Source organism: Dipodomys spectabilis, unplaced genomic scaffold, assembly GCF_019054845.1.
Source record: "Dipodomys spectabilis isolate Male_0828 unplaced genomic scaffold, ASM1905484v1 ptg000173l, whole genome shotgun sequence".
NCBI classification, from domain to species: Eukaryota; Metazoa; Chordata; class Mammalia; order Rodentia; family Heteromyidae; genus Dipodomys; species Dipodomys spectabilis.
In genome coordinates, this window is record NW_024870850.1 from 1,367,609 (window position 1) to 1,388,956 (window position 21,348).

The following is a 21,348-nucleotide window of genomic DNA, read 5'->3' on the forward strand; positions in this document are numbered from 1 at the left end:
TGTTTCTATGCAACTAAGTCCAGTCCAGTCAATTAATTGAATTTGGTTATAATTCTATATCCCATTATTCTAAAAGACTTTTATGTTCCACCTGAATTTCTAGCTTGTTGAACTATTGAACAGTATGGACTCTTTAAAAGTTAGAAAATAATGGTGAAGAAAAAGTCCTAATAGGCAGTGCCATGGAGCTTTTGAGAATTCATGTCATTATATTTTGTCTCCTACTCATCTGTGACATGTGGCAAAGCAAGGAGGAGGACCTAGCTCTTATAAGGTTATGTGAACCCCAGGCCTAAGTTTCGGTGGCCCTGAAGAATAAATCTTATCACAGACACCTTCAAAGTTTCCTCTCACAAAAGCTGCCTAAGTAGCATTCACAGAAGGGAACAAACTAAAATGTTCCATTACATAAAGTGATTCCTCAGGTATTTTATCACAGTGTAGGGAACCTACCAAAAAGATATAATTTATATTTTATGACAATATTCTAAATCAATATTTAGAAACATTTAATTTTTTGCTGCTGATCCTGGGGTTTGAACTCAAGATCTAGACAGTGGCCTTGAGTTTTTTTGCTCAAGGTTATAACTCCACTACTTGAGTCACAGCTCTACTTCCAGATTTTTGGTGGTTAATTGGCAGTAACAGTCTCATAAACTTTCCTGCTTGGGCTGATTTTAAACCATGATATTCAAATCACAGCTATCCAAGTAGCTAGGAATATAGAGGAAAGTGGCTGGCACTCAGTCAGGTATAAATTTAAAGGATGACATTTGCTTATGTATTTGTCCTTAAAATCATTATGATTAGATCCAACCCACCTCTGCAGTTCCTATGGTCCACTCTACCATATCTTCTGATAAGGACAGTTGATTATCATGGAGAGCATATGGAGAAAACTTTCCTACTTTCACTGTAAATTGAAGACCTTCTGGAAAATTCCAAATGTTCAGAATGTCATACTCTGGCTCCAATTTCCTTTTCTCATCCAAAATCACTTGTTCTCCCACAGGATTGTAAAATTGGATGTTTTTCAGAAAAGGGTGCAGCTAAAATAGATACATCATCTTATGGTGAAGTATATCCCACAGTTAAGACAGAAAACCTGAACTAAGAAAAGTTCCTGATTGCCTTTAATCCCTGATTCTGAATTGAAGAATAGGAGAGATACCTAATGAAATATCACAGAATAAAACCTATGGAGGAATAAAAATAATCTTTTTGAATTCTGGTCACTTATAAAAGGAATAGATGATCTTTAATCCCAAAGAGAAACCAAGGTGAACCACACTAAAGCTACCAGCACACAAATATGTTTATTGCAGCATTATTTACCATAGCTAAGGTATGGAACAAACTTAGATGCCCCTCAGTATATGAATGGATCAAGAAAATGTGAACACACACACACACACACACACACACACACACACACACACTGGAATTCTATGCTTTTATCAGAAAGAATGACATTGCCCCATTTGTTAAGAAATGGAAAGCCTTGGAAAAAATTATATTAAGTAAAGTAAGCCAGGCTAAAAGAAACATAGGTCCCATGGTTTCCCTTATGTGCAATTACAGAAAAGGTCAAAAGCTATGTACATATGACCAGATAAGATGATGTTAAGCAAAATGAACCCTAAGATAGGGACACAAGTGATTTTTATTTCTTGCTATTTTTTCTAATGCATTTGTAATGTAACGTGTGAATTTTTTGTTTCTTTGTATGTTCCTCCTCCACGGTATAACCCCTGTTTTCACTGTATTTGATGTTGGTGCCCTGCATCTCGTTTAAACTACACTTATCTAATTTTGGGTGAGGAAGGCAAAAAACAAAATGCTTAAATAAGGATACAGATTGACCCATTGTAACAATGAGATGCACAAGACATTATGTTGAAAATGAACTTTACAACTTCGGGGTGGGGGAGAGCAGTTGTGGAGGTGGAAAGGAAGGGGTGGTAGGGGAAAAACAAAGGAGGAGGTAACAGTGCTTGATAAGAAATGTACTCATTACCTTGCTCATGTAACTGTAACCCTTCTGTACAGTATTTTTACAATAAAATTGTATTAAAAAATAAACCAATGTGATGTAAGTAGTTATGAATGAGACAATTTTTCCATTGTGTAGGTATAGCTTAGCATAAGCACTATTTTTATGAAGTTCTATACTTTGAGCTTGCTAAATTTTTAATACCAAAGTTGAATGAAACTTGATGATTTATGAAATATATGAAAAATTCTGTTCAGTAGGTCTTCCTTTGTTATTATTGAAAAACTCATAAGGGAAAACTGCATTTACAGTTTTCACAACATTTGCTATGAGCATATTGAAGTTATCTGTAACTAAATGATTTCATAAGCCAGGTGGTTCACACCTCTACACTCAGCTATTCAGGAGGCTGAGATTTGAGTATTGCCGCTAAAATCCAGAATGGGCTGAAAGTCCGTGAGACTTGTCTCCAATAAACTACTCAGAAAAAAAGAGATGTACTGGTATGGCTCAAGTGATAGAGTGCTAGCCTAAGTCAAAGGGACCCAGATAAAACATTCATGCGAGTTCCGGGCAGATGGCGGAGGAGAAGCTGGAATCTGAACAAGCTCTTGCATAGAAAACAGTTTCAGAGTTCCAGTGAACAGTCCCAAGCCAGAGAATCACACCAAGTGTGCCATCACAGGACAGAGACTTAGTCAAGAGAGGGGAAGCCAAGCAGAGACATCTGAGCGTCTGCCAGCAGCTGCTGCTGCGGCGGCAGGGTCGCAGCGGCGACCGCAGCTGCGGCCATACCTGAGCGCTCACACAGAGAGTCCGGGACGAAGGAGCCAGACGCAGCGGGCGAGCGGATTCTACTCAACACCAGCAAGAACCGACAAGGAGCGGACAACTTCATCCTGCACTTTGCAGACCAGAGACGACCCAGGATCCAAGACTCGGCGTGAGTAGAAGCCCCACTTCCTCACTCCTTCCCAGGGAGCAGAGGAGGGAAGGCCACCCCTTCCCCCACCCAGCACCGGTGATCTCCATCTTGGATACCAACAAAGCTCGGAGGAGTGGCTAGCTCCAGCTCAGGCCTTGGAATAAAACGAGTCATTTAGCAGGTCACAAGAACTTAACGGCGAAGTGACCTCACAGACTCAGTTCCATCCAGGGAAAAGTCACCCAGCTCAGGCGCCAGCCATTGGAGTGGCTCTCCTCACTGGGTAACCAGAGCCAGAGGCTGCCCCTCCCTCTAGCAGCCACCACAATCAATTGAAAAACAGAAACCCTGAGAATGGCTCCAGGCTGGGTGCTGTGAGTTTTTTTCACAAAATAGCCCCAGGGAAAAGCTACTGTTTGTTGAAAGGCCTCAACTCTACCCAGAACCTAGCCTCATCACTGCATCCCCCTCTTTTGTGATTCTCAAAGCAGATCACCCTCCCAGTAAACTAACCTGGGAGGGGGAATCTCAAAATCTTGGGTAAAGCAGAGCATTTTTCTGCCTGTTCCAACAAACTGACTTAAGAAACCAATCAAGCCACAGGACCTCAAGCTGACCAGAGACTCCAACCACACTCTGGTTACAGACAAAAGGGAGATACAGGACTCTTCCCACCCCTCCCCCCCCCAAAAAAAAAACAAAGACTTTTTTTTTTCTTCTTCTTCTTTTCTTTTTTTTTTTTTTTTCGTTTTTTGTTACCTTATATATATAAAAAATTTTTTTTTGCTTTTCTAAAACTTTTATTAATCTTTAATTTTTGACTCTTCTGAAAAAATAATTGTTTTCCATTAACTTTTTTTTTTCTTTTCTCCTCTTATAATTTTTATTTTAGGAATACGTGAATGTGTGTTTTCCTTTCTTTTCTTGTCTTCTTTCTCTTTTTCTTTCATTCTTAATTATTTTTTTGTTTTTTGTCTAGCTCTACTGAACTTCTGATCTTTTCTTCTCACTTTCCTATCCTTTCCATCTTTTCCTCTTTGTTCTTCTTTATGTGACTTAACTCTTGTCCTGCACATCCTCAGATAAACCCGTAGTTAACCAGTAGACCCTACCCCCCATTGTGTACACACTTAATCCACAAACTTATTACTCAATTCAAAACCTCTGAGACTTAAATTCATTAATAGCAGTACTACCTCTTTATACCTATATAATATTTTAAGCATTTTTTTTAAAGTTTTTCACATCTCCTCTATGTCCCTCCCTTTCTCTCAACATATTCATATTCCTCTATAAATAGATGGTCTTTTAATCTCTAAAATAACATTAATTTTTACGTTTCTATTTTTTTTTCTGGTCTCTTTTCATTCCCCTTTCCCTTTCTTCTTTTTCTCTCTCTCTCTACTTGCATCCTACCCAACCTATTTCCTGCACTGTGATTAGGACATAGTTAACTCTCCCTGTGCCTCCCCACACCAATCTATTCCTATTTTTTACCCACATCTCTCCCTAACCCTAATAATTTCTGGTTTTCCAAATTCTTCTCTGTGGTTCGAAGTCCTTTAACATATAGTTGTTTGATGTCGAATAGATGTATCTGTTGAACTAGATTGTATCTGTAGACTATTGACTGTACAAATGCAAACTTTGGTTGATGGTTGCCTTAAGATAGTGTTCTAGCACAAAACTGGTGCTATCTTCATCTCAAATGGGCAGAGTAAGCCGGAAAAACACAAGAAAAATGGCAAATTCGGGTATCTCAATTCCCAATCTTGATAATGAGGGGTTAGAACAGATAATGAATAATCCAGAGGAGAGTTCCCAAACAGCTCTACAAACACTGCTGGCAAACATGATAAATGAAAAGTTTGACAATGTACAAAGGACTCTGTATGAGCGTGACAGGGAGAGAGAGGAGGCATCCCAGAAGTTTATACAGGAATATCATAAGCGTGAGGAAGCTACTCAAAAACTGATACAGGATTTGCGTGAACAACTTGAGAATACTCAAAGAGAAAGGGAGGAATGGCGTGAGCAGGCTGAGAACACTCAAAGAGATCTGCAGGAATCCCACGAACGGGAGGAAGCTAATCAAAGAGTAATACAGGAATTGAGAGACCAGGTAGAGAACACACAAAGATCACTAAAGGCATTCATGGAATCCATTAACAAAGAGCTGAAGGAAGTCAGGGAGACCACAAAGGTAATGCTGAATGGAACCCAACAGAAGGAATGGGAGCCCAAAGAAACCATAACCAATCAACTAAGTGATTTGAGGACAAACACTGAACACCAAATTAAGGAAGTAAAGAAATTCATACAAGACCTAAAACAGAGCTTCAACAAAGAACTTGAAGCCATCAAAGCTGACCAACTAGAAGGAAAAGAGATAAAAAACAAAGTAGAGAGTCTTGACAGCAGGTTAGACCATGCAGAAGATCGAATCTCAGGGATTGAAGACAGCCTAGATATTATAGAGAAAGAACATACAACCATCCAAGACAAGTCCAAGAAATATGACAGATCTATCCAACACCTGGAAGACACCATCAGAAGGCCTAATCTAAGGATAATGGGTGTAGAGGAGCACCTAGAAACAGAAGTTAATGGTGTAGGAAATTTGTTTAACAGAATCCTAGCAGAGAACTTCCCAAACATGCAAAAAGATAGGCCTGTCCAGATACAAGAAGCCTTTAGAACCCCAAATAGACCAGACCAGAATAGGACATCCCACCGCCACATTATAATCCACACAGGATCAACTCAGAACAAGGAAAAGATCCTTAAAGCTGTCAGAGAGAAAAGGGTAATCACTTATAAAGGGAAACCAATTAGAATCACCTCAGATTTCTCAGCAGAGACAATCAAAGCAAGAAGAGCCTGGAATGATGTATGCCATGCCCTAAAAACAAACAACTATCAACCAAGAATACTGTACCCAGCTAAACTCTCCTTCATAACCGAAGGCCAAATAAAAACCTTCCATAGCAAAGAAAAATTGAAACAATACATCTCCACCAAACCAGCCCTACAAAAGATTCTTAAAGATGTCCTACACATAGAAAACCAACAAGATCGCAATAAAGGCCAAGAAACTGCACCCAAACTGAGAATCCAAGAACCATAGGAAGAACCCAGTTTTCGCAGCCCCCAAGAAGGTAGATAACATGGCAGGAACTCCCAAATACCTCTCAGTCCTATCTCTTAATGTTAACGGACTGAACTCTCCAATTAAGCGACATAGACTGTCTAGTTGGATTAAAAAACAAGACCCTTCTATCTGCTGCCTGCAGGAGTCACATCTTGCCCGTAAAAACAAACACATTTTCAATGTTAAAGGCTGGAACAAAATCTACCAAGCAAACGGACCGCATAAACAGGCGGGAGTTGCAATCCTAATATCAGATAAATTAGACTTCAAATTAAAATTCGTGAAAAGAGATAAAGAAGGTCACTACATACTAATTAAAGGATCTCTCCTTCAGGAGGATATTACAATTCTAAATATCTATTCACCAAACAATGGAGCACCCAAATTTATCAAAGAAACACTACTTTCCCTCAAATCCCATATAGATCCAAAGACATTAATTGTTGGGGATTTTAACACACCACTCTCCCCACTAGATAGATCAACTTGGCAAAAACTCAACAGAGAAACCGCAGATCTAAACAGCTGCATAGATCAACTAGACTTAACAGACATTTACTGAACATTTCACCCAGCAGCATCGGAATACACGTTTTTCTCAGCAGCACATGGAACGTTTTCTAAAATAGACCACATTTTAGGCCACAAAGCAAACTTGTCTAAATTCAGAAACATTGAAGTTATACCTTGCATTCTCTCTGACCACAAGGGAATAAAATTAGAACTCAACACCAAAAGCCACCAAAGAAAGTCCGGTATCACATGGAGGCTGAACAACACACTGCTGAATCATGAGTGGGTCATGGAAGAGATTAGAAAGGAAATTCAAATGTTCATGCTATTTAACAAAAATGAACACACAAAATACCAGCTCCTCTGGGACACAGCAAAGGCAGTACTCAGAGGCAAGTTTATAGCTCTGAGCTCCTACATCAACAAATTGGAGAGATCTGAAACTAGCAATTTAATGACGCATCTAAACCTCCTTGAAAAAGAGCAGCAAGATAAACCCCAATCCAGTAGACGGAAAGAAATAATCAAAATTAAATCAGAATTAAATGAATTAGAATCCAAAAAAACTATAGAAAGAATCAACAAAACAAAGAGTTGGTTCTTCGAAAAACTTAACAAAATTGACAGACCCTTAGCACATCTTATCAGAAAAAGAAGAGAACACACCCAAATTAATAAACTCAGAGATGAGAATGGAAACATCACCACGGAAACAACCAAGATTCAGAACATTATAAGGGAATACTTCTCAAAACTGTATGCTAATAAGTTTGAGAACTTGACAGAAATGGACCTCTTCCTAGCAAATATTGACATGCCAAAACTAAACCAAGATGAGTTAAACTATATTAACAGGCCCATATCAAGCATTGAAATAGAAACAGCAATAAGAGACCTCCCAGCTAAGAAAAGTCCAGGACCAGATGGTTTTACAGCGGAATTTTACAAGGCCTTCAAAGCAGAGCTCACACCAATTCTCCTCCAACTCTTCAATGAAATTGAAAGAGAAAGCTCACTACCGAACACATTCTATGAAGCCATCATAACCCTCATCCCAAAACCAGGCAGGGACTCATCAAAGAAAGAGAACTATAGACCCATTTCTTTGATGAACATTGATGCAAAACTTTTCAACAAAATTTTGGCCAACCGACTTCAACAATTCATCCAAAAAATCATACACCACGATCAAACAGGATTCATTTCAGGGATGCAAAGCTGGTTCAATATACGCAAATCAATTAATATTATTCATCACATCAACAGGAGCAAGAATAAGAACCACATGGTTATCTCAATAGACGCAGAAAAAGCATTCGACAAGATCCAACACCCCTTCCTGATGAAGGTTTTGGAAAAATTAGGAATCCATGGAACATTCCTCAATACAATAAAGGCTGTATATGACAAACCTACAGCCAGCATTATACTCAATGGTGCAAAACTAAAGCCATTTCCTCTTAACTCAGGAACAAGACAAGGATGCCCACTCTCTCCACTTCTCTTCAATCTAGTATTAGAATGCCTAGCTACAGCAATAAGACAAGATGCAGACATAAAGGGGATCCAAATAGGGAAAGAAGAAATAAAACTCTCCCTCTTTGCAGATGACATGATCTTGTATTTAAAGAATCCCATAGACTCCACTCCCAAATTACTCAAGCTGATTCAAAACTTTGGCAAAGTAGCAGGGTATAAAATTAACCCCCCAAAATCAATGGCATTTCTGTATGCCAACAAGGAGATAAGTGGGGTTGAAATTAGGAAACCAACTCCATTTGTAATAACCCCACAAAAAATAAATACGTAGGAATTAACTTAACCAAAGAAGTAAAGGACCTCTATGATGAAAACTTTAAAAACTTGAAAAAGGAAATCAAAACAGAACTTAGAAAATGGGAAAAACTCCCGTGCTCCGGGATTGAAAAGATTAACATCGTGAAAATGGCAATACTTCCCAAGGCTATCTGCAAATTCAATGCCATACCTATCAAAATTCCAACCTCATTCTTCAAGGAAATAGAAGAGGCAATCCAAAAATTCATATGAAACAATAAAAGACCCTGAATAGCAAAAACGCTCCTCAACGGAAAGAACATTGCTGGAAGAATATCAATACCAAATTTCAAACTCTACTATAAAGCCAAGTAATGAAAACAGCTTGGTACTGGCACAAGAAGAGACCTCAGGACCAATGGAATACAATTGAAAACCCAGAAATGAACCTACAGAAACATAGCCATCTAATCTTTGATAAGGGAGCTAAAAAAATAGAATGGAAGAAAGACAGCCTCTTCAATGAATGGTGCTGGCAAAATTGGTTACCTACTTGTAGAAAACTAAAGCTAGATCCCCGCTTTCACTATATTTGATGTCAGTATAACATGTGGAGGAGGCGGGGACAAACAAGTCGTTTAAGGACTCAGGTGGACCTGTTGCAACAATGAGAAGTACAAAATGTCATGTCAAAACCAGCTTTACAATGTCGGTGGGGGGGGAGGGGGGGTATGATTGGGTGGGGGGGGAGGGGGGAGGCTGGGAAGGGAGGTGAAGGGTAAACAAAGGAGGAGGCTGCAATGCTTGGTAAGAAATGTATGCATTTTCCTGCCCATGTAATTTTAACCCCTCTGTACAGTATGTTCTCAATTAAAATAAAATAAAATTAAAAAAAAAACATTCATGCCTCTGAACCAACAAAATAAAAACAATATACAGAATTATGGAATACATTTTATTCTTGTTACTGGCCAGTTGATTTCAGAAGAGCATTTGAACATATGTCTGTAAGACCTCATAATATTTAAACAAAAGTTATTTCCTGGCTGGGTGCCAGTGGCTCATGCCTGTAATCCTAGCTACTCAGGAGGCTGAGATCTAAGGATCACGGTTCAAAGCCAGCCTGGGCAGGAAAGTCCATGAGACTCTCATCTCCAATAAAAACCACTAGAAAACTGGAAGTGGTGCTGTGGCTCAAGTGGTAAAGCGTTCGCCTTGAGCTGAGTAGTGCCCAAGCCGAGAGTTCAAGCCCCACAACCGACAAAAAAAGTTATTTCCTGAGTTTGGGAAAACACCTGGAATATTTAATTTTATAGAATAAAACACATTCTAGGAAGTGCCTTTGTTCATGGTATATGCCATTGAACAAAGGTGAAATTACCTGTGCAGGGGAAGGCACTGTTCCTTTTCTATTTCCCATTGTGTGATCTTCTGTTTGATGAAGAAGCATCTCATGGAGAGCCTGGGCCACAGCATACACAGCATTGTATATATTGTAACTATCTCCAGACATAGTCATGACAGAAATATACCCAGACAACCAATCCAAAGAGGCTTCATGAGGACAATTGTCCCATGTTACACAGTCAGAGTCAGCATCTGAGCAATTAAATGACAGAAACCACATCCTAGCAAGAAAAATGTCTTCTGGGTATTTGGAAGGGTTTACTGCCTTGACAAAATCTGTGAATCCAGAAAGATCTGTATGATGATGTGAAAAAATAAGAGGAACATGCAATGAGCCTAGAATGAAATATTTCCTTCTCATGGTTAAATCCCACTGTGAGTTCATGATACAAACTTTGCCTTTGATTAAAAGTTGCTCAATACACACCATTAAATCTAGTAGTGATTCATTATCACCATATATGATGAGGACATTTGCTGAAGATTTATTTATCTCATTATAAACTTCGATTAATTTGAATAGATGAGACACACCTTTGCTTGAGATCAGTAGCTCATAGGCCACACAAACTCTGTTCTTGGTCATCTCTTCTTTCAATTCAGCAAGAACCCATGAACCATTTTCATCCTGTGAGGTCAATAGACCCACCCAGCTCCAGCTGAAATAAAGCAGTAAGGAGACCATGGCAGTGGCTATTGATGTGTCCTTTGGGGCCAGCTGATAGAGAGCAGGAAAATTGTGATGGTCACTCAGGGCATGATCAAAAGGCCCCATGGTAAGCTAAAGAGAAAGAAAATTGGATGCTTCATGAATGAGAAGATTACCAGTAGGTAAAGTAGGTGGAAGGTAGGTTTTGTTTTAGTTTTGAAAAATTAGTTTAATTGTTTTTGAATAGTTGTAGAACATGTGAAATTATTTGTGAAATATCTCCTGATCTGTCACAATTTTTATTAACTTTTCCCATCAATATCAACCCCACCCACTCCCTGCCTTTTTTAATTCCATTTTCACACATGTATATTGAATATTACATTGTTTATTTCCACCTATCCATTCCTTGTTCTTCTGCCTTTTCTGTCAACAGCTACCTGACTCAGACAAAATATGCAATCTGGTGTTTATTTTTTATTAGAAAAGTCACAGCATGGACTTTCACCCCTATGTGTACCATACTTTCACCAGATTGATCATATATATATATATATATATATATACATATATATATATATATATACATATGTAAATATATATGTAAGAGGCTATGTGTATGTGCCATATTAATTTCATATTACATAGTTCATATTTTAGATCTAACTTTCACATATGAGAGAACACATTTCACATTTCTCGATCTGAGCCTGACTTACTTCATTCAACATAATATCTTGCACATCTCTGTGTGCAAGTGTGTAGTTACAAGCCAGTAGAGGGGTGAAAACTCATGTCCTCATGCATTTCCTTGGTTTTTCCCCTCAAGACTGCTCGATCAGTTGATCAACACATTTACTTTCTGCTTGTTGCTGGTTAATTGCAGATATAAGTTTCCTGATTAGTTAGCATACAGGTGTGGGTCATCAGTACCCTGCTCAACATATCTTCACACTACAAAGTCTTTTTCCATTTCCTGATTGTCTTAAAGAAAAATATTGATAAGGCTTGAAACAATAAATTATTTGTCTGCTCTAACTCTCCATTTCCCCTTTCTTGAACAGTGAATACACACACACACATACACACACACACACACACACACACACACACACACACACACACACACACATCCCACTTTACATATAATTTTGAATACTTACTTTTTGATGCCACAAAATTTGATAGGCTCATAAGTCTCTTCCTTCATTCTCTTCTAGCACATGAAATATTAGTCATTTTTATATCCTTCTACATCTTCCACCCTCACCTGTGGAAATCTGTAGAGTCCCAGCAACGTCCCAATTTGTTCAGATGTTATTCCTGATGGTCCTGTAAGTACTGCTATAGACCTCATTTCTCTCATACAGAAGTAGTTTGGAATCTTGTACTTCCCAAAGAGCCAAGTGAACGGATTCTTGAATATTGTCCAAGCTCTGAAGTGAATATTATACATATCAAATCCCAGAGAGAAGTTGTGTAAAAGATCAGGGTTTTTGTTGATCTCTTCAATAGCAAAAGCCAAGGTCAAAACAAACTGATAGTTCTTGAAGATAAGCCTGTATAATAAGCATAGAAATTTAGGAGGATTTTTACAAAACTTAGGATTTTCATGGAATGAATTCTCAATTCTCTGCTAATGACTGTTAAAATATTATCCTAATTGGAATAGAATGTGAATGCAATGTCTTATGTTTGTATATAGAATTAGTTAAGGACATGAAAGGAACATGCCATGAATGAGATTCAGAAACTTAATTAAACTGAGAGACAGCTTCCTTTTCTCCCACTATTGCATGCACCACAGCAAAAAGCTGTTATCCATTGCATTAGGTTTTCATGAGGCAGAAAATATTCTGGAAATCTTGTGTTTGGGTCACCCAGTTGTGTTATGGGTTTGTATGGCAGGTCAGACTAACTAATGAATGTTCAAATTAAGAGCAACTTTCAGAAGCAAAGTGTTATTTATGAAAGATTATATAGCAAACTGTTCCAACAGACTCAACTTGTTGAACAGCTCTTCCTGGAATATCAACAAGAACAAGAGCTAAAATATAAGGTAAGAGAATTTTATTTTTATTTATACAATAAAGCAAAAGGGTTGCATCCAACTCCAATGAACTAATTATGGAGAGGGGAGCATCCAATATGGAGGTTGAGAAGAGAATTGTAAGGAAGAATTACAATGCAATCCCAATTCCAAGGCCACCATGGTAAAATGCTGTGCTCACTATTCTCTTCCAAATATATATAGATTGAGAAACTGAAAAGGAACAAATAGAGAGAAATAAAAAGTTTCAGAGTGGGCTGGGAAGGTAGCTCAGTGGTAAAGTGCTGGCCTTGCATACATGAGGTCCTGGGTTCGATTCCTCAGCACCACATAAGCAAAAATAAAAGCTGGAAGTGGTGCTGTGGCTCAAGTGGTAGAGTGCTAGCATTGAGCTGAAGAGTTGAGGGACAGCACCCTGGCCCAGAGTTCAGGCCCCATGACCGGACCCCACCCAAAAAAAAGTTTCAAAGTACTCTTCTATTTTTCTGTGTTTCATGTCTGTGAGTGCCAGGTGTGTGTATGTGTACATGCACGTGCACGTGCACATGCGCACACACATGCACATGTACGCACTTGCCCACATGTACATGTGTTATGCACATTCTAAAGAAATTTATATAATGAAATCAACAGACATTCTTCAAAAATGGAAACAATGAAGGCACATCGGAACTACTAATTAAAGGATAAACTTGTTCAACATATGCTGTAGGTATATATGAAATGATTACAATGAAAACCTATCATGTTTGTGAAGAAGAAAATAGTGACTTTGAGGGAAATCTAATTGAACCACACATATGGCAAAGCAAACTGTAAGTAAGAATGAAGATGTGTGAAAAGGTTTTTCAAAAGTTGATTATTTTCAAAAAAGGAATTGTGAACAAGGATACAGTGTACTATTCCTTAACATGAAGGACAATGAAATTTTTGACTATAACATCTACAGCAAGCTGTCTCATCATTATTTCACAAGTGAGATACATATACAGGGAGGATTCTCTAAACTATAACAGAAATGGGACTCATATCATATAGGTGTGCTCTCATTTCCCTAATAGCTGAATCCTCAGTAGTATCCATATAATCTAAAGAATGTGGCAAGAAATCTTTACATTAATAATGCAGATAAAATATATGTAAATTATCCACAAAGAATACTGAGCCTACAAAAGATATCCATTAGAAATGAAGAAAGGATAAAGATGTTCTCAGAGAAGCACAGTTAAGAGTATCTGAGTAATGAATGAGCTAATGACTTCAGAGAGACTTCTCAGAAGAAGAAATAAGAATGGCAAATAAACACATCAAAAAATGTTGAACATCTCTTTCCATAAAGAAATGCAAATGAAGACCGAAATGGGATTGTGTCTCAACTCAGAATGGCCATTATCAAGAAAACAATAAGAAATGTTGGTGAGGATGTGGTCCAAAGAGACTCTATTACACTGTTGGTGGGAATAGAAATTTGTTCAACTAGTTTGGAAAGTAGTATGGAGGGTCCTCAAACACTAAACATAAACCTACCCTAGGAGCCAACAACTCCACTTCTGAGAATATATCCAATATTGAACAAACAAAAAAACATTAAAGCCATCACCACAACCATGTTTATTGCAGCTTTATTTAGTATAGCCAAGGTATTGAATTAGCCCAGATACATCTATATACACAATGGAATTCTGCTTATTCATGATAAAGAATGGCATTGAACCATTAATAAAGAAATGGAAGCCAGGTGCCGATGGCTCACACCTGTAATCCTAGATTTTCAGGAGGCTGAGATCTGAGGATCGCAGTTCAAAGCCAGCCCGGGCAGGAATGTCCCTGAAACTCTTATCACCAATAAACCACCAGAAAACTGGAAGTGGCACTGTAGCTCAAGTGGTAGAGTGCTCATCTTGAGCTGAAGAGCTGAGAGACAGCGCTTAGTCCCAGAGTTCAAGCCCCATGGCTGACCAAAAAAAAAAAAAAAAGATAAAGGAATGGAAAGATTTGGAGAGGATTATGAAATGTGAAGTAAGTCAGACCCAGAGAAACGCAGATTGTATGATTTCTCTCTTTAATGGAAACTAGAATGTGTCTATAAATCTGGAAGTAAGCACACTGAGTGGTATCCAAGCCATTTTAAATGAATTAACTGAAGTATAATAGAATCTATGGAGACCCCAAGATAAGTATTCAAATGTTTTTTTTTCTTTCATGCAATTGTTTCTAACATATTTATAAGATGATTTGTGTGTTGCTTTCTAGGTCCCTCCCCAAGGTATAACCCTTACTTTCACTATATTTGATGTTTGTATAATTTGTGGATGGGAAGGGCAAAAACAAATCGTTTAACTAGGGATACAGGTAGACACATTTGCAACAATGAGATGTACAAGTAGTTATGTCGAAAAATGAACTTTACAGCTTTGGTGGGGGCGGGGAGGATAGAGTGGGGGAAGTAGGGGGAGTATGGGAAGGGATGGGAAGGGGAAACAAAGAAGAAGCAACAATGCTTGATAAGAAATGTACTCCTTATCTTGCCCATGTAATTGTAACTCCTCTGTACAGTATTTTCACAATAAATAAATTTAAAAAAGGAATACTTGGAGAGCAAAAATAATGTAATTACTAAGAAAGATAAAGTCTAAGCCCAACAAAATGAGTATTAGGAATACCTGCAGGGTGTAGGAGGTCAAATGTATAGGAATAGAAGCATGAATATGGGAGATGAGTAGAATGCAGGCAAGAATGCATTGTATATGCCACAAAATTAGGACAAATAAGGGAAGGGTTGGGTGAAACATATTGAAGGGATGACACAGATGAAGATGCATTGTATACATGAATTGCTTTGATAAATGGCAAAAAATCAAGGCCTAATCTAAAATTAAGAAAATGAAGCATGGGGTTCAGGTGGGAGTGATATTGAGGCACTGAATTCATCAACTGCTCTCTTTATACAACTGCATAAAGCAAATAAAATTTAAAAAATCTATTAAACTTACTAGTAAGAGTGACTTTACCATTGAGCTGAGAATGTTCCAACAATGCTGCCACTACAACCATGCTTATTGCAGCTTTATTTACTATAGGCAAGATATGGAAGCAGTCCAGATGTTCCTCAGTGGAGGAAAATGTAGTCTGTATACACAATGGAATTCTGTTCATCCATTACAAAGAATGACATCAAACCATTCATAAAGAAATGGAAAGACTAGGAAAGGATTGTGTTAAGTGAAGTAAACCAGACTCAGAGAAGCACAAGTTGTATGATTGTTGGGAACTAAAATGTGCCTGGGGCACACAAGCATTTATAAATGAATTAACTGAGTTTAATAGAATCTATGGAGAACACAAATAGTATAATTCTTTAGAAAGATAGAGTCCAAGTCCAAAAAATGAGTGCTAGGATGAGGGTATATATACATCAGTATACATAAAGTGCACATAAATTGTTTGTTAAATGGCAAAAAACAATTCAATACATAACCTAAAATTAAGAAAAGAAGGGAGTGAGGTGGGAGGTGTGGGTGAGAATGTTGAAAGGGGCACTGATCAAGAGGCACTGTATTCATAAACTGTTCTATTGAATGGTAATTTGTTGTACTTCTATCAAAAGAGAATAAAAATCTAAAACTGTATAAAACTTACTGGTAAGAGTGACTATAAAAAGTGACCTGCGAATGTTCTAACATTGTAAATGTGGTAGACAAATCTTACACATAATTCCTATGAAGAGGGAAAAATTGGTAATATATCTAGTAATTACCATAGATCAATATAAAATTGAATATCCAATTTACAAATGATGGGAGGAATACAATACAGTTGCAGTTTTCATTTGTATGTCTTTAATATTTTATATTAAAATATTAAATGAAAAAGTTTCACTAACAGTTAAATGAAAAGATTTCATTATAACCTTTCTGTAATTCATTTATGGATTTGATCACAGTCCTCTACTATTTGTGTGTGTATATTTTGTTTCTGTTTTATCCTCATTGTCAAGGATAGTTGTCATCATTCCTAAATAGTTTGTTGTAATCTATTTTAGCCCCACAAGCACCACAGAATGTATAACCGACAAATTAAAACTCATATTCCAAAAGTCAAAAGTCACTACTATTGAACTCAATAGAAGATTCTAGATGGAGAGCAAGGGTGGAAGAAGTTGCAATAAACCTGAAGAAGAAGTCACATATTGGAAGTAGTGACAAGTGATCTGTCAATAATGACTGGGAATGGAAACGCAAGAAACTACCAATAAGAGTTAGAATGTCTGAATGAATAAAACCTCCAATCCAAATGATAGTTTGATTCCAAGAAACACAATTCACTCTCGGTGGCCCTCAATGAGTATAAGAAAGTAGTGTAAGGCCGACCCAGAGAAGCATAGTTTGCATGGTTTTTCTGAATGTAGTAGCTAGAATGTACTTCTAAATCTACAAATAAACAAGCCAAATGATAAAAATAAAAAAAAAAAATTTAAAAAAGACTCTTGGGTTGGGTGCTGGTGGTTCATGCCTGTAATCCTAGCTACTCAGAAGACTTAGATATGAGGATCATGGTTCAAAGAGAGCCCAAGCAGGAAAGTCCTTGAAACTCTTAACTCCAAAGAACCACTAGAAAACCAGAAGCGGTGCTGTGTCAAGCGGTAGAGTGCTTGCCTTGAGCTGAAGAGCTCAGGGACAGCACCAGAGTTCAAGCCCCATGACCACCACCACCAACAATAAAAAGTCACTTGAACATGATAAATTGTACAGGTCTCTAGGTACTCCACACAGTGTGAATAAAGATTATATTTAGGAGAGGAACACAAAGGTGACATAACGATGTGCATCTGATCATGCAAAATTATATTTGTCAAAATGAACTCCAGTAAATGGTCACAAGAGGTTTTTGTTTGTTTATTTGTTTATTTTACTTATTTTGCTATTTTATCTACCTTTGGTTTGTTCATGCATGTGTTTTTGTGAGAGCATGGGGGCACAGAAATGGTGGAACAAAGTGTAAACAAATGAGGCAGTGCTACTCACTAGACACTATGTTGAAAATAAACTATTGAAGTTGTGGCTGAGGATGGGAAGCAAACATAGCAAGGGAACAGTTGACGTTGTTCCAAAAGAAATGTACTCTTTCACTTATGCAACTGTAACCCCCTCTGTACATCAGCTTTATAATAGAAATAAACAATAAGTGAAAGGACAAAAAAGCAGTGGAATAAGGCGGCTCACGCACATAAAAGCCAAAAGAAAGCAGAAGCATCCATCGTATATCACAAACAGACTTTAATCAAAGCAACCGAATGTGACAAGTTTGTAGTAATGATAGATGGATCAAATCAACAAGATGACATAACAATTGTAAATGTATATTAACACACTATCCAATCACTTAACTCTACTTAAGCAGCCTTTGAAATAGTCCTCGATATATTAATAGTTGAAGATTTTCTGGAGAGATCATCCAGAGAAGCTCAACAGGGAGGTATGAGGATTAAATGTCACCTTTGATTAGATGAGTCTCACATCCACTTATAGAACATTTCACCAATGTCTGAATAAACCATTTTTCATCAACATACTGAGCATTTGATCTCCAGAAGAGATCGTATGATAACACACAAATCTAGCCAGATTTAAAAAGTATTGAAAGTATGTCGAGCACATCTGTAGACCACACTGTAGTAAGAGTAGAAATTAACCAGGAAAACACCGAAAATATGCCCATAACATGGAAATGAAATGAATTATTTTTGAGGTAAAAAAATAAATTTCATTTAAAATATTCAATTTCATTCAGTGATTAATGCATCATTAAATGATTTGTTTTCAAGCCAAACTTCAAGAAGATAACTGCTTTTTGGAACAAAAAATGAAAACAATTATCAGAATCTACAGATACAGAAAAAGAGGAATGAAATGGCACTTTAACAACCTTTGCTGAAATCAGGAGTACAGACACTGTACTAAAGAATCTATGCTGTATCTCATGGAACTAGAAAAATAAACCCAAGATAAGTAGAAATAATGAAATAATCAAGTATAAGGAAAAGAATTAGAGAATAAAGAACACAATAGCAATAATCAATAAAGCAAAGAGGAGGCTTTACAAAAACAACAGGGAGATAAGACTGAAGTAAAAATCGTGCAATATCAAAAGCAAAAGCAACAAAATTACACATATCAACACATATCACCCATTATTCTGGATCCCACTATCAGTATGGTGAAAATAGCGGTATTACTGAAAAACCAGCTACAGATTCATTGGAGTCTCCATCAAAATTCCTATCAGTTCCCTCACAAAAATTAAAAAGGTACAACTAAATTTTATGAAAAAGGTAGCCTGAGCTACCTTAAGGCAGAAGAACAACATGACAGTATCTCTATATCTGGTTTTCTCTTATACTGCAGAGCTATAATAGCAGAAAAAATTCTGATGAAAACAGATACATGGATCAAGGAAATAAAAGACCAAAAAGTAATTGCAAACAATAGATATCTGATTCTTGGAGAAGGTGCCAAATAATACATGGCTTAAACCCCACACCCATAAGAAGGGATGACATTGTGAAACTGGGCATTTATGCGTGAAACACCATATATTTTTTAATGTCAAAATTGATTAGTTCTTTGCACTAAGCACTTGGGTTATTGAGAACCTCTGTTAAGAATATCATACACATATTCTAATTCTGAAAAATGAGGGAAATCATGTGACAAGCTTTTCTTTGGGTCTGGCTTATTTCACTTAATAAAAATTTTTGCAAGTCTTTCCGTTTAGTTATGAATGGAACAATGTTATTCTTTCTGATGGAAGCCTAGACTTCCATTGTGTGTATATACCACATTTTCTTGATCCATTCATCTACTGAGGGGCATTTGGTTTGATAATGAAGCATATGAACAGGAACTACAACTTGTGGAAACAAGAGATTCTCATTAGACCCTGCATATAGGTTTTTTTTTACCTTCATCATTGTTTTTTTCTTTATTCATTTCTATTAGTTTTTTTGTACCTTGTGTTTTGCATAATAGACAATGCAATATGTGGAGGGGAAAGAGAATCACAGAAGCAGCAGAACAATTGATGAGCCATAGCAACATTGATATTCATTTGACACTATGTAGGATATGAACATTTCAACTTTTTTGGGGGAGAGGGAAGTGTTAAGTTAGATGTAAAGAGGGATGGGGAAACAATGATTAAAAACAAATTTACTTATAGTCTTACCTATGTAATTGTAACCCCCAGCTCATGACCTTTTCAATAAAAAAATAGATTAGTTCTTAATAGAGACCTAAACTTTGCAAGTAATAGAGAAAATGAGGGGACCATACACACACAGGTAACTTAAATACAATTCAAATAGCTCATAAAACAACAGCAAGAATTAATCTCTGCTTTTGACTATGTGCTAGAATCAATTGTCTCATATACAAGGCCTTAAATTCCACCTCCAGAAATGGAAGTTAAAGCAGCTGTGTTGGTATTCAATTGAAAATATACAGCATAATGAAAGAAACTTTGAAACAGACAATTGAATAGTTAAAAATCTTGCTAGCTATTCATTTCAGAGAGGACTGGAAACAATTATATTAAGTGAAGTAAGTCAGGCCCAAAGAAACATAGGTTTCATAGTTTCCCTTATTTGCAATAACTAATATATGTCTAAGACAAACGGAAAAGATAAAATCTATGTACATATGACCATATAAGATGATGCTAAGTGAATTGAACTCCAAGATAGGGACACAAAATTTGGGGAGGGGAAGGGAAAAAACAAAATGCAGGTTGATACAGGTTGACCCATGGTAACAATGAGATGTACAAGACACTATGTTGAAAACGAACTTTACAACTTGTGGGGAGGAGGGACGGAGGAGTTAGGGAGGTAGGGAGGGAAGGGATGGTAGGGGTAAAATAAAGGAGGTAAGAATGTTCGATGGGAAATGTACTCATTACCTTACTCATGTAACTGTAACCCCTCTGTACACTATTTTTGTAATAAAAACATTTAAAAAAACAAAAAAATAGGTTTTATCTTTCTTGCTGTTGTTTGTAATGTATTTATAATGTACTATGTGATTTTTTTGTTTCTTTTGTATGTTCTCCCATGGTAATACCCCTGTTTTCACTGTATTTGATTCTGGTGCCCTGAATCTCACCTATACATTTTTCTAATTTGGGAAAAGGAAGAGAAATAACAAACTGCTGAAATAAGGATACAGGTTGACCCATTGTAGCAATGAGATGTACATGACACTATGTTGAAAATGAACTTTACAATTGGGGGGAGGAGTTGGGGAGGTTGGGAGGGAAGGGTGGTAGGGGAAATCAAAAGAGGAGGTAACACTGATCGATGCAAAATGTACTCATTACTTTACTCATGTCACTGTAACCCCTCTGTACAGTATTTTTTATAATATATATATACATATATATGAAAAAAATAGTGAAAAACAACTCTAAAACACCAGTAGAGACAAAATCTAATCAAGAAATACACACTTAAAAATTAGAAATAGATATTGCAAAGAAGGAAAACAATGGGACCTATGTTTCTTTGTTGCTGGCTTACTTCACTTAATATAATTTTTTCCAAGACAAGCAGAAATGGTCAGATAAGTTGATGTTAAGTGAAATGAACCCCAAGATAAGGACTCGAATGCGTTTTCTTTCTTGCTATTGTTTCAAACATACTTATAAAATATTTCTTTGTTGCTTTGTATGTCCCTCCCCCATGGTATAACCCCTGTTTTCACTGTATTTGATGTTGGTATAATTTGTGGAGGGGAAGGGAAAAAATTGTTTAAATAGTGATACATGTGGACCCATTGCAACAATGAGATGTACAAGATGTTATGTCAAAAATAAACTTTACAACTTTGAC

At 37.1% G+C, this 21,348-nt stretch overlaps 1 protein-coding gene across 1 annotated transcript in view; it reads right to left on the bottom strand.

Moving 5' to 3' along the window:
- The window catches only part of LOC122119862 (vomeronasal type-2 receptor 116-like), a 38,998-nt gene that overhangs the window by 11,749 nt on the left and 5,901 nt on the right, over window positions 1-21,348 (bottom strand). Inside the window, exons 3-5 of the mRNA XM_042693929.1 lie at window positions 11,685-11,973; window positions 9,740-10,546; window positions 822-1,049 (exon numbers count right to left, since the gene is read on the bottom strand). Of these exons, the coding sequence (XP_042549863.1) occupies window positions 822-1,049; window positions 9,740-10,546; window positions 11,685-11,973 (1,324 nt within the window). The remainder of the gene's footprint in view (window positions 1-821; window positions 1,050-9,739; window positions 10,547-11,684; window positions 11,974-21,348) is intronic.